At 40.2% G+C, this 16,535-nt stretch overlaps 1 protein-coding gene across 2 annotated transcripts in view; it reads left to right on the top strand.

Moving 5' to 3' along the window:
- Window positions 1–16,535, top strand: part of zfhx3b (zinc finger homeobox 3b) — a 114,160-nt gene that overhangs the window by 60,771 nt on the left and 36,854 nt on the right. For both annotated transcript variants that reach the window (XM_087792796.1, XM_087792797.1), the window contains exon 5: window positions 27–258. In XM_087792796.1, the coding sequence (XP_087648922.1) occupies window positions 27–258 (232 nt within the window). The remainder of the gene's footprint in view (window positions 1–26; window positions 259–16,535) is intronic.

The following is a 16,535-nucleotide window of genomic DNA, read 5'->3' as shown; positions in this document are numbered from 1 at the left end:
CGCTCTCCTACCATCTCCTCCCACAGCACCTGCAGCAGCATGAAAATGCGGTGGAGGGTGATGCCTGCTACTACCACTGTGTGCTGTGCAGCTACTCCACCAAGGCCAAGCTCAACCTGATCCAGCATGTGCGCTCCATGAAGCACCAGCGCAGCGAGAGCCTGAGGAAACTCCAGCGCCTGCAGAAGGGACTTCCGGAGGACGAGGAAGACCTGAGCTCCATATTCACCATCCGCAAATGCACTTCTTCAGACACAGGTGAGTTGCTGCGGTTTAACTTCTTCCTTCCACCTGTCAGCCCCGTGTCGTGTTTCTGTCGGCGTCGATCCTCGCTCGTGTAGACCTTCATTAGAAAACCTTTCACGGTCTTGACATGAAAAATATGCATTACTAGAATGTCACAAGGTCCAGCTGAGGTCATAGCTTGGTTATTATGCTGTCATCTTTGACAATGTGTGTAAGCCAGGTGTCGCAAGTTGACCTCACCTGGCGTGGATGGGGGGGGGGATGGCGTGAAGCTAGTAGCTAGCCACTACTTCAGAGCTGGTTTAAAGAAGGAAGTGACCTTTCACTCAACCCTGAATAACACAATTAAACTCAAATACCCTTTTAACCTTTTCGAATCAGCACTTTCAGAGTTTCTTGGAATATTGAATCTTTTCCCTCCACTTGAAAGGCATCATTAGCTCGAAGTTGTTGTGCTAATGGTAGTTTTTTTGTCTTTCTGTCGGTTCTTATAGTCACTTTGATTTTATGTAAGGATAATTCAACTTAGTCACTTACATTAGTACTTATATTAATTGAGATGCATTTATTTCCCAACTAAATTTGTGCCATTTTGCTTTATCACGTTTGCTTAATAACAAATAATAATAACGTGTCATTAATAACATCATGTAAGACACATTAGACCTGCAAAATATTGAACTTATACAATGTTTTATATGAAATTGTTGTTTTCTCTATCTTTTATGTGTAACAGGGCGGAAAGGAGTTTAACAGTAATACTATTAAGAGCAAATAAATCACAACAAATCAAAAAGTGACCTTAATACATTCATTTTTTTTACAGCACTTTGAATGTCAAATAGAATTTTAATCATTTGGATTGAAATTAAATGATAATAATTAAGTAATATGTTTTAATGAAATTAGATTAACTTGATTCATTTATACTCAATTTTTTATTTTTTGGGTGAAGTCGATCATTAAGATAACTTTCAGAATAGTCTTAAATTACTAGTTGAAACATGGATTCTGGAGTTTACAAGACTTTAAGATCCATCTTCTGAGCGTCCCTAGTTTGAACCTGACACAAAAAGCAGCGGTATTGTAGACCGACACACGTTAACCTATGTTCACAGTCCCACTTCAAAAGCCGAAGATGGTTCAGCTAATGGAGAAAGAGTGTAGAAGACAGGCAGGAGGAGTCAAATGACAGCAGCAGCTGCAACAACAAGAACATCCAGGAACAGATGCAGCTATCACAACAGTAGCACGACTGAAATGAAAAAGCTCTGACTGCTCATTTAATATAGACTGATTAGAAAAAGAGGGTTAGTGGTCAGTTAACACTGTGTCTTTGCAGAGATTTAGCTTTCTAATCATTTTAACTCTGGCTGCCTCACAAAGAGCCTCTATTGTGGGTCGCTGCGAAAGGGAATATGACTTTCCCTCGCATACTTGCTGTCTGTGCAGCAGCAGCAAAACAAGGCCAGACTCAGAAGAAGCTTTGTTCCACGGAGTCGTGGATAATGAAGCCAGCGGCCGGGAAATTGCGCAAAACAGTCACAGATCTGAAGCAAATCATTAGAGTACATATTTAGCAGTGAGAGTAATTAGGGCCAATTAAGCTTCCTGCTTACTGCTCTCAAAATATGTTAATGGCTACATTACAGTGGACAAGCCAACAAGTGAAGGGGGAGAAAAAGGGCTCGCGGTTAAAAGGTTTGGGAAATAACTTTTCCCTCCTCTTGAGCTCATAGCTGTGTGAGGATCATATGCTACGATCATCTCTCTCTTTTAGATTAGACTCTAAATTAGATTTCTGAAAATATTTCTAATTTTAAAAGAAGTTTTGATCTGTTCATTTGTGTATGTTTATGAGAATAAGAAAACAAGTTGAGTTGTAATGTTGTAACACATGATCATTTTATAAAGGTAGATAAACATAAAGTAAATACAATACTTTTCTGTTGCCTCATAATTTAAATAAAACAATCCTCATGTTTGTAATAAACATTCTTCTTTAATAAATATTTCCAACTCAGCTGGACTCAAGTGGGACTCACCAGTCTGAGCAGTCACACCAAAGGAGGCGAGATGTGGCACTTGAGATGAGCATGTGACCTTTGAGTAATAATTGAATGTGAATTTCTTGTAACTAAACTAATTTAAAGGGTTTTTTTTATATTTGTAAAGACAGTTTTCTTTCTCTCTGCCATGTGTAACGTCTTTGTAAATAAATTATTTACACGCGCTGTATAAATATATATTACTTACTTACTTACTTACTTAAATCTGTAAGACATTGTAATGAAATTAAAGCTGTAACAGGCACACTATTGTTTGTAAATATTAGGTTAATTATTGCAGTCTACACCCACAGTGCCTTGTTTCAACCGCCGCTGGAGTCACGGGGCCTCTCAGTGCCCCCTCGGTCCCTCCTGTAATAATTTATTCTCCATGTGTCAGTTGTCCTCGACTCGTTTTGTGGTTTAGACAAAGTTGGTGAACTTTCCTTTGCTCTGGATTTCCGGGTCACCTTGACTGCAGTTTCCTTCCTGGTTGTTGTGTTCCGGTGTCAGTTTTCTTTCCCATGACAGCTTGAAATGAGACTTTTACTGCCTCAACCAGGTTTGACAACTTATATTAAGAGGAATCTATTGGGGACTTTGAGGAGGACTTTGATGCCACATCTCCAGTGGGGGTGAGAGAGTGTAAGTAAGACGGCAACAGGACTCGCCAATTAGCCTCAAATAGAATAAAAGCTTGTATTGTTTTACCTCTTCCTTTTCCTCAAAATGTGAAGCTTCAGCAAGTTTTATTGAGGTCCTCCCTCCATTTCTCTTTTTTTCACCCATAATCTATGGGGAAAACAAAGGAAGCTTTAGAGGGACCCCAGCGTCACAGCTGCTCTTTTGTGCAGTAATGACTGACTAATGTCCCACTGCTTCTTCCCGTTCACGTCCTGGAACCTTTGGTTTCCAGATTCCCTTCAGCAGACTGAGGATACTTTCATACTTTTAACTTGTTTTGCTTGTGTGTGCGAAACAAAAAAAGCAAACGTTTGTGCCCTGAGGAAGGAAACTAAACCTTTATTGAGTCACTTTTTAAAATTATTACTGTTAGTTGGTTAATCGGTGAAACATTTTCCACGGAAACAAAAACTAAAAATAGCTGTGTAAGGTTGTGAGATCTGAAAAAGGGAGGAGATGAAAAACAAAATTCATATGGAATTAAATTGACACATCAGTTGTTGAGTTACACGTATGTTTCTATGAGGATACAAATATGAAGGCGCTCTGACGGTGTAGATTAGCTCCTGCTTTAAATCTGCTTCAGTCACAGATGGCAGGCACTTGATCGCTGGGCTGTGACGGCTTGGCTCTGGATGCAGGAGGAAATCCCTGTCTGCAAGTGAAGCAGGCTGGAAGGAGAAATCTGGAGAAAGTTATTGTCTGCTGTCTGTGAAGAGCGATAGAACTGGCTAAGTAACAGCAACTGCTTTTTTAAGCTAGTTTTTTTTTTTATTCATAGCTGGGGTTTCATCTGATCCAGCACACAAAAGCTGTTTGTACTTCTGAGCATTGTTACATCTAATGAGCAAATCCTAGCGCGGTGCATTATTAAATGGAAATGAGACGGAAGGATGCATTCAAATGACTAAATAATAGAGCTACTCAAAATGAGATCCGAGGCTGGTTGCACTAAAAGGGGTGCACTTTCAGGGTCAGACACCTAATCACAAGACCTGTCCAGACAACAAAGGTGATCCGGCGTATCTCTCTCTGTCTGCCTTATGAATAATTCTCAAATATGAAAGTTGAGTATTGAAAAAGAGAGTAAATTCTTGTCAATAAAGATTCTATTCCTCCTTCTGTTAACGAGTAATTGTAGTGATGATCGGCCATTCTGTAAAGTTCGTACTCTAAAGAATCATTTATTTCGCTGCTGATGTGTGTAAATATCTATTAAGCTCAGCTAAGGATGGAATCTCTCTCAATTTCTTCTCTCAACCTTTAGAAAAAAGGCTTTCTTTAAGTTGCAAGACCTACATATGGTAATTGCTTGAACCCGGCCCTCCATGAGACACGTCCGTTACTTGTTCCTCACTTATATTCATTACTCTCTTATCTTCACGTCCAATGAGGCTAAAGCACTAAAATCCTGATAAAATCTCAGATGAGCCGAGCCACGCTCTCGTATCGTGCAAAATTCATATTCCAAACTTCCGCTCCTCCTGGACAAGCGCACAGAGTCATTCTTGGAATGTCCGCATTAATGCCTGTCTGTTAAAATGCAAAGTAAACCTTTCCAGAAACAGGATATTGTTGCCTCTAACCACTGGCTCTCCCCTGCATGCCACATTATGGCTATCTGAAGTAAATTGCACTGGCAGACACTGCAGCAATGCGCTTTTAATAAAGGCAGTTATTGTCCCTATGATTCCGTGTGAATATGAGGATGAGGAGTGTGCAGGGCTGGGATGAACCGGGCCATCCCAGAGGTCCAGCAGCTCAGTCAGGCCTATTCCATTCGCCTGCCGCCTAATCCCTGTCCGAAGGGCATCTAGGAAATTGTTTGCTGTCCACGAAACGTGCCAGGAATTCCATAAATTCATTACTTTTCATTTTAAAATATATTAAAAAGACCAGACGTTTGTAGATGCCTCTTTAGATGCCTCCGATCTTCCACCATCAGCATTTATATAACCCTGATGCTGCAGACATGGAACACTGACATTTCCCTCTCATTTGAAACCCTTCAATGGTGATGCAGATATTTCTCGCTGGACGATGATGGAAATTCAAATTTAAAGTCACAATGTAAAATAAATTGGGAACTGTAAAAAAAAATGTGAGTAGATTCAACTGATAATCAGCATAATATCAGCATAATAGGATAATTTGCTCGACATGTTAATCCAATAGTATATGCAATGAAGGATTTTGAACTGAAAACTGGCAACGAGATAAATAATAAAATATGGGTCATTTTATTCATGCCTTTTTTTCTCTTATCTTATCTAAATCTTAATCCAACTATAATGTTTTTATACCTGGACTGAAAAATGAATTAACACGTCTTTTAACACACCATTTGATGCTGCCTTGGACTTCTCTTTGTGTGTTCAAAGTTATTTGTTGATTCAAGGTTGTATACAATCATCAACCATGATGAAAAATGAAAGGCCTCATCAATACGGCAATATATATTCAAACTTGAAAACCGGATACAATAAATGTAATGTTTGGCCTCAGAAAACATATAAATATATATTAAGATTAACATAAATTAACACATGAACACACAAACATGCCACTTTGGAGTGACATGTACTGATATGAATACATATATAAATTTAAGCCAGTTATTATAAAATATAAAATATCTTGTTCTGCACCACTTTATTGTACTCTAGGAGTTCAATCCTACAATTATAATCATGGATTTTAAAATATAAATAAGGTTGATGATTTGCTTATTAATTATTAATATGAGCCCCCCCAAAACAAAGTGTTAACCAAAATTGATTATTGTTTCTAAACAGTGTTCCCATAGATGAACGTTCACATGTCTAACCTGTTTGTATAAAGGATCGCTGTCATCAAGCCCATTTTCGGAAGAAGGCTGGCAGCACATTATAATATTGGTTTCCTTCTCTCTTGTCATTACCAGACACTCTCCTTGAAAGCTGATCCAAAAGATAGACAGTCCATCAGGAGACAGTCATCTCATTTGTACTTACTAAACGTGTTAATGACTTCTATTTTTGGGGCCTGGAGGCTTGAACTCTGGCATGAGGGGCTGCTGGAGCCAGTGGTCGTCCTGACACTGACCACAGATTCCAGGGAGGCTGTCAATCATGTCTGAGAGTGTCAGTGGTCCAGAAGAATACAGAAGGAAGTGAAGGATTTATTTCTGGAATGCATTTCTGCGCAGGTACATGATCTCGTAGTGGAGAGAGACTTTACATCAGAATTCAAGGGTATTATTTGACAATTTTAGAATTGTTTTAATGCTTGTATATGTTTCCAAGAGAAGCAGAAGCCTTGGGAAAATCAGACTCAGAGAAAGTCGAGAAGCAGTAGTTAAACTACAAAGGGAAGGAAACATTTAAACCTTAACCTAAAGGTAGGTCATATGAACATTTATCCAGAGAGGAATTCAAATTATATTCTACAGTTTCAGTAGGCAGGAAGAAGCGTTTATTGTAAGCAATGAGTTTGGAAGTAAACGGTAAGGCTGACCCCAGTAGATGGTGCTACAGTGATCTGATTAAGAGTATCCCGAAACAAACATGCTGTTAGCAGTCGATACTCTTCACCCCATGGTGCCTCATTAGCACATGTAAACATTTTGAGCTAATTTGTTTGTGGCAAATCGCAGATGGAGTTATCTTGTTTCGTGGATCTTTTTTCTGATATTTAGCAGTTTTCCCTGTGCCATCCCCCCGAGGCGCTCAGCATGGGCTCATCCATGGTATTGATCGTATGCAACTATACCAGGTATCCTAAGAACCGATAAATTGTTAAACACTCAGATTGCTTCATTTGTTACCGTGTTTTGGTATCGGCTGAAAGGCTGTTGGACTTAGTAGCTCAATTTGACCAGAGGCAACTTCAGAGAATAATCGGGAATAAAGTTTGGGAACTATTGAGTCAAAGCTAGGGAAGTTTTATTTTATTTTTAACCCATTTTTTTTAACAAGACTGTGTGTGTATCCTCCCTTTCAGAGACTTCTGTTGGATCAAATCCAATCTGTGTGAGGTTCCAACAGACACAGAGAAAGTAAAGAATGAGTTACACATCAATACACATCAAAAAAGCATTGGAAATATTTGACTAAAGAGTATGTTGTGATCCATTCTTTTTACGATAATAATGACAGTTGAGTTACGCACCACACAACCTCCACCAGAATACTGTTAGGTTAGTCTCTACAGAATATCTTTACAACTCTCCCGCATCTCTGCATCTGTTAGAAGCAGCCTGGCTGATGGCAGAGTTGAGAAAGTCCAGAAATATTTCAGTAGTGAACTTGTGTATCCTTTACCTGTAGGCGTGAACACCTATTGATTCACTGTGTGCACGACTGTATACAATACACCACCAGAGGTTGGTGAGAGGATGAAAAGAGATTGTTTATTTTTGCTTGTTTGTTTTGTTTTTTTTAACAAAAAATTGTTATATGTGTGGGTTGAGCTCTATATGGCAGTGATGCAAGGAGTGGACCTTAAACAAAAGTTTCCAAGAACAGTGGAAAACTGTCTTTCCCCACACTTTCCTGTAGTACAGTAATGGCTTCTTGAACAGGAAGATTTAAGTATGATTCTTCAGAAAGGAATGTTAAATACTAACTGGAATACAATATATATAACAGGTAACTGTTTTCCAGTGGAGAGTGAGTGGTTGTCTATGTTCTAGTCAGTGTGATCCCTGTCACTCAGTCAGGTACGACTTCAGACCCAGGAATAAGCGACAGTAAATGGTACAAAAATGGAATTTGAAGCATTTAAATGTCGGAGATGAAGTTCTAAACCGATACAGGAATGTTGAAATTTGAAGAATACAATTCTTAAAGGGTTACCTGTTAGATTCTGTCAAACTGTTTAAGGTACATATCTTGAAGTCCGTCTTACATTCTGAATCCTATAGTGAAATACTTGAAACACTTGTGACATAAGTCAACGTCAGTCTGAAAGGCAGGTCGACGCGCTCAGGCTGATTGGATGTGGCAGGGGGGCGTCATGGCACGGCAGAATGAGGAATAATGTCCTGTGTTTTTGTCATGTTAAACTGTGCTAAAGAATCTAATTGGGCGCAGGAGCACAAATGGCACTGCCTTTTTTGTTTAAGGGCTTCCGCAGTCACTTTGCAGGAACCTTTGTGCAATGACCACAATAGCATTAGTTTGTGCTTCTCATTCACTGGCGCTCGGCAGTCAGCTCATATCCGTTCCACCCTGTCTACACGCTTCACTTCCACACTCCGGGAATGCTGGCGAAGTAACATGCCCCCCCGCCCCGCCTCCTCCACCCAACACTGCCACGACTTCGGTACTATCCTGACTTCTCCCGTTGAAGCTCCCTTTTGCTGCTCAGATCTGTCCTCACCCAACAAAGCAGAAGCTATAGTCTCATTCTACAACTCCATCTTGAAATGTGTCAACATATCACAATAACTAGGAGCACGTGTCAAACTCAAGATCTGTGGGCCAAGTAACCACCATGATAACATACTGTTCCGAAAGTAGAAACAGACAACAATTAATATGAAACATTCTGAATGGATGGAATATGTGACTTTGTTTTAGCACATCGGAGAAAAACACATCTCCTGTTACTAGGTGGAGTGAGTTGTGAAGAATATTAAGACCTCAACCATTGATATCTGGTATGCCTGGATCATAGCCACTGAGACTGACAGGGTATTTCCTGTTAAAGAAGTGATTTGTCACATACACTCTATAACAAGCTGATAATCTCTGGATCTGCCAGATCTTTCATAGGGACTATAAGGTGGGTGAGTTTCATTTATTTTTCGCTTCTTTTTGTTCCTTCTGTGCATACGTCACTGTGAAAACCTATTTAAGCTGCCGCCCCTCTTGACTAAAAATGGTACATCTCCCTCTGCACAACAATTTTTCACATGTATACAATAGCACCTGGATATATATGTGTTTTATTAAATTTAAATTAAATCCAAAAGTTATTAAATAATAATCTTCACGGTTCAAGCATACACAGCATTAAATAAAGTCCTCATAGCATTGTCATTGTCATTGTAAAGTTCCCTCTTCCTTCATGTGTTAAGTGCAGACCTCTGTCTCAGTGGAGTTGGTGCTTCAGATAATGGCCCTGTGCTCGAGAAAGTCCAATCATGCGTGCTAAAACCGGGTCCCAGTTACTAACCTAGCGGTAATCTTGTGTGCATTAAAGTGTCCTTTTTTGTTACAAAGGTCGTTCATAACTTGGTCACGTTGTTGAGTGAGAGATATTGATTGATTAATGCATTAAGTGCTCACAATCCATTAGGTTCTGTTAAAGAGACTGGAAAGAAGACTCGCTCTTTCTCACCATGTTTTTTTTTTCACCTCCTGTCGTTCAAAGGGCATCATTTTTTCAGCTGCCAAAGTGTAAAGGACAATGCTCGGATTTCTGCCAAGCAATATATTATATAGAACATTGGTTCTTATGAGCGTCAGTTCAATTACACTGAAAAGCTTGACAAGAATGTGCAGTTATTTTGGGCCTGCGCTTATCCTGACCGCAGAAGTAAGACTGTTAACCCAAACTATCTTTGCTCACTTCAGTTCGACAAATAAAAATGTGCGTCACTGTGACTTTGACCAGGACATTTGCTCTCTGTTGCTCTTAATGTACATCATGTCTGATGTAATACACTCGATGTAAAAGCGTAGACGACGGTTGACAACTTGACCATCAATTGACAGAAGGAAAAAAAACTTGATTTCCAGAGCGCTGAGCAGGGAAGCCCGTCGTGTCAGTTATCGTGGAGAAACACAGGCTGCATTACGGATTCATAGCGCTGCACCATCTCTGCATCTTTCATCTCCACGAGGGCCCGCTCCATTAGGATCTTTTATCTTTGTGCTGATGGCTGCTCTTGATAATGGGGCTGCCGAGAAATCCCAAAAAAAGTAGAGACAAGACTCAACTTTGATCTAATTGACCCTCTAGATTCTAACAGTGGAGTACAGCCTGTCAACACAATAATAGTCTTATTTATTTGGATTATTCTCTTTTCATACTTTATTTGACTCATTTATGTTCACTTTGCATTCAAATAATCAATCAAAAAGGTCATATTATTATGTCTAATTTATGTGATTATAAAGTAGATTTATTATGAAATTAATGTATTAATTGACAAGCCAACTTGGTATTGTTTCAGAATTATTTTTTTTTAAAGACATAGTGTGTATCTTATATTAAGAGGATACTTTATTTTTGGTGGCAACGCGTCTAAAATCCTGTTGAAATGCCGTTATGATATTCTGCACTAAAAATCCTTGATATATTTGCTTCTGGGCTTGAAAACAAAACCGTGTAACGTTACGGTTATCTATTCAAATCTCAAAAATATTCCTGCTTCCTCCTCACAATGGCTTTGAAAATCTCATTTCCAAGGCACGGCAGAGAAGAGACTGAATAATCATTGTGTTTAATGCTCTGGTCATAATCCCAGGTTTTATGGTGGTTTTCTAATGATTTTGTAATGACGTTAAATATTAGTAGAGGGTACAGCATAATTTGAACGCAGCAGTAGCTTGTTTATTTATTTCATTATTTCCGCTCCACAACTCCAATGAATATTGCACCAGGAATGAGATTTAGGAGCCGTTCTTTTGCGGTTGTATTTTCCGTCTCCTCATCTTCCATAAATCCTTATTGCTGTGCTCTTGAAGCCTCCACCCAGGAGGGAATACAATTAGGGGCAGGGGCCATTTTATTCAGTGTCACTGTCAGTCCACTGCAGTGAGTTCTGGAAAAAAAAATAGCAAGACCTGTCCCAGTGGTAAAAACTGTGCACAACTGGGATAGATTAAAAAAAAAGTACAAGAGCACAAAGAGGAAGAAAACCCCAGAACTGCTGTCACACGAGACACAAGCTTGGCCTGTGATGAGTGACAATATTGAGCAAAATATGTATCAAGACAAAGCCTTTGTCTCCTTCCTGCGCCTTTTCAATGAATTACACCTCTCCACCCTCCACCCCCAGCTTTTTAATTAAATGGCTGTGGCTCCATCTCTCTATCCGTAGCTCCCCATTACAGAGGCTAGATAAGGGATCGCTATCTGTAGCATGTTAAGAAAGGCTGCTGGGCAGCCAAGCCTCATGAAATTTGTCACAAGATCTCATTTTCCTCATTGCCAGACGTGATGCTTATAATTGATGTGGAGGCAGCAGTAATTTATTGGCCGTCCGCAATTATCATCCCCTTCTAGCACGGGGATGTGACTGCAATTTATAAGTGTGAGAGTGTGTTTGTATGTGTGTGCGTGTGTGTTGTTGGTGTGTCTGGGGCTGGGGACTGTGACATTGGATAGTATAAATTAACAGAAAAACATGCTTCTCCAGCCTTTGTGTGTGTGTCTGTGTGTGTCCGTGTGAGTATTTGTGTGTGTCTGGATGTACATGTCAGTGTTTGTGTGTCTATGTCGCCTTCTTGTGTGTGTGCATTTGTGTATGTTTGTGTTGTTGGTGTGGCTGGAGCTGTTGAGTGTAACAGAGAAACTTCTTCTGCCTCTGTGTTTCTGTGTGTGTATGTTTGTCCGGTTGAGTATTTGTGTGTGTCTGAGTGGGTGAGTATGTCTTTCTATGTGAGTATTTGTGTGCCACCGTGTTAGTATTTGTGTGTGTTTGTATGCGTGTGTTTGTGTGCCTGTGTGTGTTGTTGTTGTGTCAGTGGCTGGGGAGTGTGACATTGGATATTATAAATTACCAAAAATATATATTTTTCTCCTGCCGCCGTGTGTGTGTGTGTGTTTTTGTTTTTCCTTGTGTGCAAGTGTGTGCACACCGTGTGTGTGCCTTTTTCTTGTCTTGCCCGTGTGTGTGTCTGCCACTAAAGAATGCAAATGAATGGGTGCTCCATATCATAAACAATATGTGTCTGTTATGCAGGCGTGTTTAGTTGAGGTGTCAGTGTGCCAGCTGGACTTTTGCACACAGCCAGGGGGTTGAAGGGTACCTCAGGCCTGGGAGGTAAGGGGGGTCAGAGAGGGTGGGCCTGAGAGGCTCAGGGGGCTGGTGGTGCAACCCTTTGTCCACCGATCCTCCTTCTGTCTTCGGGGTTCATTTTCTCATTGTAAAATATGAAAACCTGGAGGCTGTGTGTTAATAACGCTCTTCAAATGAACGTACATCCTACATTGTCCTGAGAACACAAAGTAACACTAGACTGAAGCAGTCACAACGTGCAGCCACAAGAATCACCGCAGGGTTTAATAATGTCTTTTAGCATGATGTCACAGCGAGCACACCGTAAGATATGCAGATGTGTTAATATTGGAACATAATGGTCTGAAGAAAGCAGCCTCAAGCCTCATGGTGTCTGTGTTGGTTTTCATACATGTGCTCTGAGGTCAGGTGACTGAGATTAGCTAAATTTTGCTGTGAGTGTAAAGTATCTAAACAAGGCAGCTGCACATCTGACTTCGGAACAATTTTAAATATATTTAAACAAGCCTGTGGCCATTGTTGTTTCACAGGTAAAACGTAGTAATAAAAAAAGCTTTTAGTAAGTAAAAAGTTTTATTATTGGCTAGTGTAAAAAGAAATCGACGAAAAATCAGCGAGAATCTCAAATTAAACATCAGTCTTCCAAGGTGTTGTGTACAAAGTTGGCACACCAGTTAGCTTCATGGTTGACTGTATTTTTTTCCCGTTAAGCCATGGTCAGGTGCAGACAAAGGAAGAAGAGGGCTGTCACCAAAAGCTTCTTTGAACACATTTGTTTTGTCTACCTGCATGCTAGTTGTGAGCCAGAGCCAAATTAGAATTTCAAATCACGAATCCTGTGTGAGCATCTCGTTTCCTCCTTCTCTTTAATAATCTTCCCTGTTTACTCTTCGGGAAGCCAATTTTTTGTTGGTAAATGTATCCTATGAACAGGGGAAGGGTCTTTAATGAAGCAGGCAGCCATAGCTCCATTCCAACATCGAGTCATGAGATGCAGGCAATAGAGGAACACCCACACGGCTTGGGGGGACGGGGGGTGGGTGGGCTGCTGCACTGCACCCTTCATGCTATTATCTTTATGGCATAGCAAAACATGCTTCAGGCAATCAGCATGAAATTGTTAATTGCTCAGCCCACTTGTGCGATATACAGGGAGGGGGTGGGGGGGGGGGGGGCTTCTGGGGTCCTGCACGGAGCAATCAAGGGGTGTCCGACTGACTGCCTGCATGTCTAGAGTCTCTCGCCATTTAACATGTGTCGATTCGCATCCTCATGTCCTCTATGTGACCTTGTCGGAATGGCTGTGATATTCAACTGAATTTTATCTTAATATTTTACCTTCATGAGGGTTTGTTTGTGGTGGACGTATCGATTATACCAATTACCCATTAAGAGTGGAACTACCTGTTTTTCTTTAGTATCAAATAATTAAATAATGCAAAGATTAAGCACTATATATCCTTTATATCCCATCTATATAATGGGAACTAAATACATTTTTAATTAATCAAATATGTTCATGAGAAAACAATATGTAAAATATACAACTTTTAAAAAATGATGCCTTTGTTTCCCATGCATGTCTGGAGAATAAGATGTGGCAAACTGACATATGTGAATCATAAGTATTAGAAACTATGTTTCAATAAAATAGACAAGTTGAATTAAACATCTCATTGTTCTCACTCGATTTGTTATAGATGTGCTTGACTGTAAAACTTTACCTGTTACTAACACATTTCTGTTCAATGTTCAAATCCACTGTCTGTTGAATTTAAAACGTATAATCTGGAATAGGATATTTTAGTACCTTGAGGTATGTTTAAAATCACCAGAATGTCATCAATGTTGCCGGATCGATCTTCTTTTGGGAAGTCTTGTTGCGATTTAGCTCTTGTTTTGAGATGACATCAAGCCCACCAGAGATGTTCCTTTAAATGTCAAAAAGAATTAATCTGGCAACAAGCGTACCTGTAGAAAGCTTGATAAAACAGAAGCCCTTCCCTTCAGGTGTTGAAGGCACAGCAAGGTTACACATATTACCGTGGCCCGTCATGTGCGATGATCGTCTTAGGTTCGGAGGAGGATGAGCACACTGAAAACGTGTTGTCTTCAAATAGGATTTCGGCGTGTGAGACATCCCTCGTTGGGCGATATCCCTCTCAGAGCAGCTACTTTCTTATGGAATGATCGGTTATTAAGCAAATGAAGTGCCGCGGGCCCTACGGTAAATCCCTCCACTTTGTCATGGTGTGCTCTCAGTTATCACACCCTGCTTCCCTCTTCTGAGGTTCCGCACATTTCACTACCCGCCTGTCCCATATTTTCATTTAATCACCCTTTTAAAACATGTGTGACACAGGAAGTTGTAATCAATGACTCCTTAAAAGGTCCATTGATCTTATAAAAGGAAGTTTAAAACGGGCTTTTCCTCCTGAGTAAAGTTAAGGGCACAGCACATAATCAAAACGGAGCAACCATTGACTCGCCTCTAAAACGCTCATAATTGATTTACCCTGCATTGCTTAAGTTGTTCAAGTGCATTTATTCAGCTGCTCTTAGAAATCATACAAATACAGTTTATTTGGTTCAATATTAGAGCGTTTGTTAGGATTATTACATATATTTTCTGTCTGGTGCTGACTACCAACAAATGCAAGGGAACTTAATAAAGTAGCACGAGCTTTATTAGTGTGAAATAGAACACATTCTGAGATGTTCCAGGGTAAATAGTTTTTGTTTGTTCCCACACTTAAAATGAAAAGTCTTCGTAAAGTAAAGTTTTTGTTATAGCAGTTGTATCAATGAAAAGATGAATGAATGATCCAGATACGCTACAATACCCTTTATTATTAGTATTTTATATTGTCAAACATACTCTTATTTTCCTTAAATAGCTAGATATTAGTAGACATGTCAGCGCATAACAATGCTGTCAAAGTTGTATTTGCAACACTCTTTTGCCCTCCTCACACAGATCGGCGACCAAGAAGAGGAGAAAAAGGGGCGATTGTAAAAGGGGTGTGGTAGACAGCAGGAAATGGAAACTGCTAGACAGGAATTGATTGCATTAATTGATATGCCGATATGTAAGCTTGTTACATCCACCATTGCTTAGGATGATGGCTAACAGGTCCTGCTGATCAATGGAAACAATAAAGGCTTCACCCATTAATGAGCAATGTGGTAATTAATGTTATCCCTAAACCAATTACTTTAGGCCGAGCATCTACAAGAAAGTGGGTAGTCCACGGAATCTCCATTTTCTCTGGTCGATATCGAGGGGTGTAGGACGTTTTTTAGCCCTTGTATTCACACCCAACATCGTCGGAGTATCACCCCAGATTATTTGGCTGCTTTCTGGCTTGTCTGCTATACTTTCCACTGCTGTAGAAAAATTGAAATCCATTCCTTGATCTTCCTTTGTCATTGCTTTGTTTCATTCATAGTGAGTTCTATGATGGATTTTGTGAACAAGAAGGGGGGGTGGGGCACTTTTAATTGCACCTTTTTTGTGATTTCCTGAAAGACAAACCATGGATATAAACTTGTCCGTGACTTGAACTATGCAACCTAAACCATCATTTGGCACATTGTCACTTCAACCAGGACAGTATTTAGTGATTCATAATTACTATAATTCGATGTGGAACAACCGCTGACTCAGCACACACCCATGTGTTTACTTAAGTCCAGTTTTGTTTAACCTATCAGCAGCTTAAAATGTCTGAATGTTGAAGTAGCACCGTCCAAAGAAAGTTATTTTTTGGAAGAAGACCTAAAACCCCTGCTGTGAAGCTTTATGCCCAAATATAGATAAAAAGCCAACCCCAAGTCCAAGAACCATTTATGAGGTTTATTGTATTTTGTGTTTTATAGCATTGTGGATATTTCCTCGAGTTGTTGCATCTGGTTTCCTATATTCTATTGAATCCATGAATGTGTGTGTTGTTGTTTCTACTTCTAACTATCCATTAATGAGTCGGTACAAGCATGCCAATGTTTATTCAAACAAATGTTTCCACTTAGAAAGTGAAGCTGTAATGAACATGCAAGACTAATTAGATGATGGAAAGTCATTGCTGTCTATCGAGTATACGCTCCGCAACGCGATAAAGGCGAGAACTAAGTGTGAGATGATAACTTATTACTCGGGATGGTGAAGAAAGGCCCATCCGTCTCTCCGCCTGTTATCCGAAGTCTTAATCGGGACTTGCAGCAGGGCAGGCTAAATAAACAGTAAGTAAGTTGTCTCGGGTAGAGGAACGTCAATGCCTGCAACTTGCTTAAGCCTTTGCTCTGAATGGTGCTGTATTGACCCCTCAAGACCCCCTGAGAATTCCCTAATTGAAAATTAATATTGAATCAATGCCGCGGGCCATTTGCATATTGATTATAAACATCCAGGAAGGCACCGAGTATGTCTGGGATCAATAGAGCCCTTCTGCAGCAGGGCGAGTGCACTACATCACATGGCAGCTGCCTGCTCCTGAGGTTAATGACTGCTGCTTGTTACGGAGCTTCTGTCAGGTAGAATCCAGCGGCAGGGTCTTTCAGCACCAGGCCGTGCTACAGGTATACAGAGCAGGTGGAACAAACCGCTG

The sequence above is a fragment of the Callionymus lyra genome, chromosome 6 (genome assembly GCF_982586985.1).
Source record: "Callionymus lyra chromosome 6, fCalLyr1.hap1.1, whole genome shotgun sequence".
Taxonomy (NCBI): domain Eukaryota; kingdom Metazoa; phylum Chordata; class Actinopteri; order Syngnathiformes; family Callionymidae; genus Callionymus; species Callionymus lyra.
This window is presented reverse-complemented; position numbering and strand designations above follow the sequence as displayed.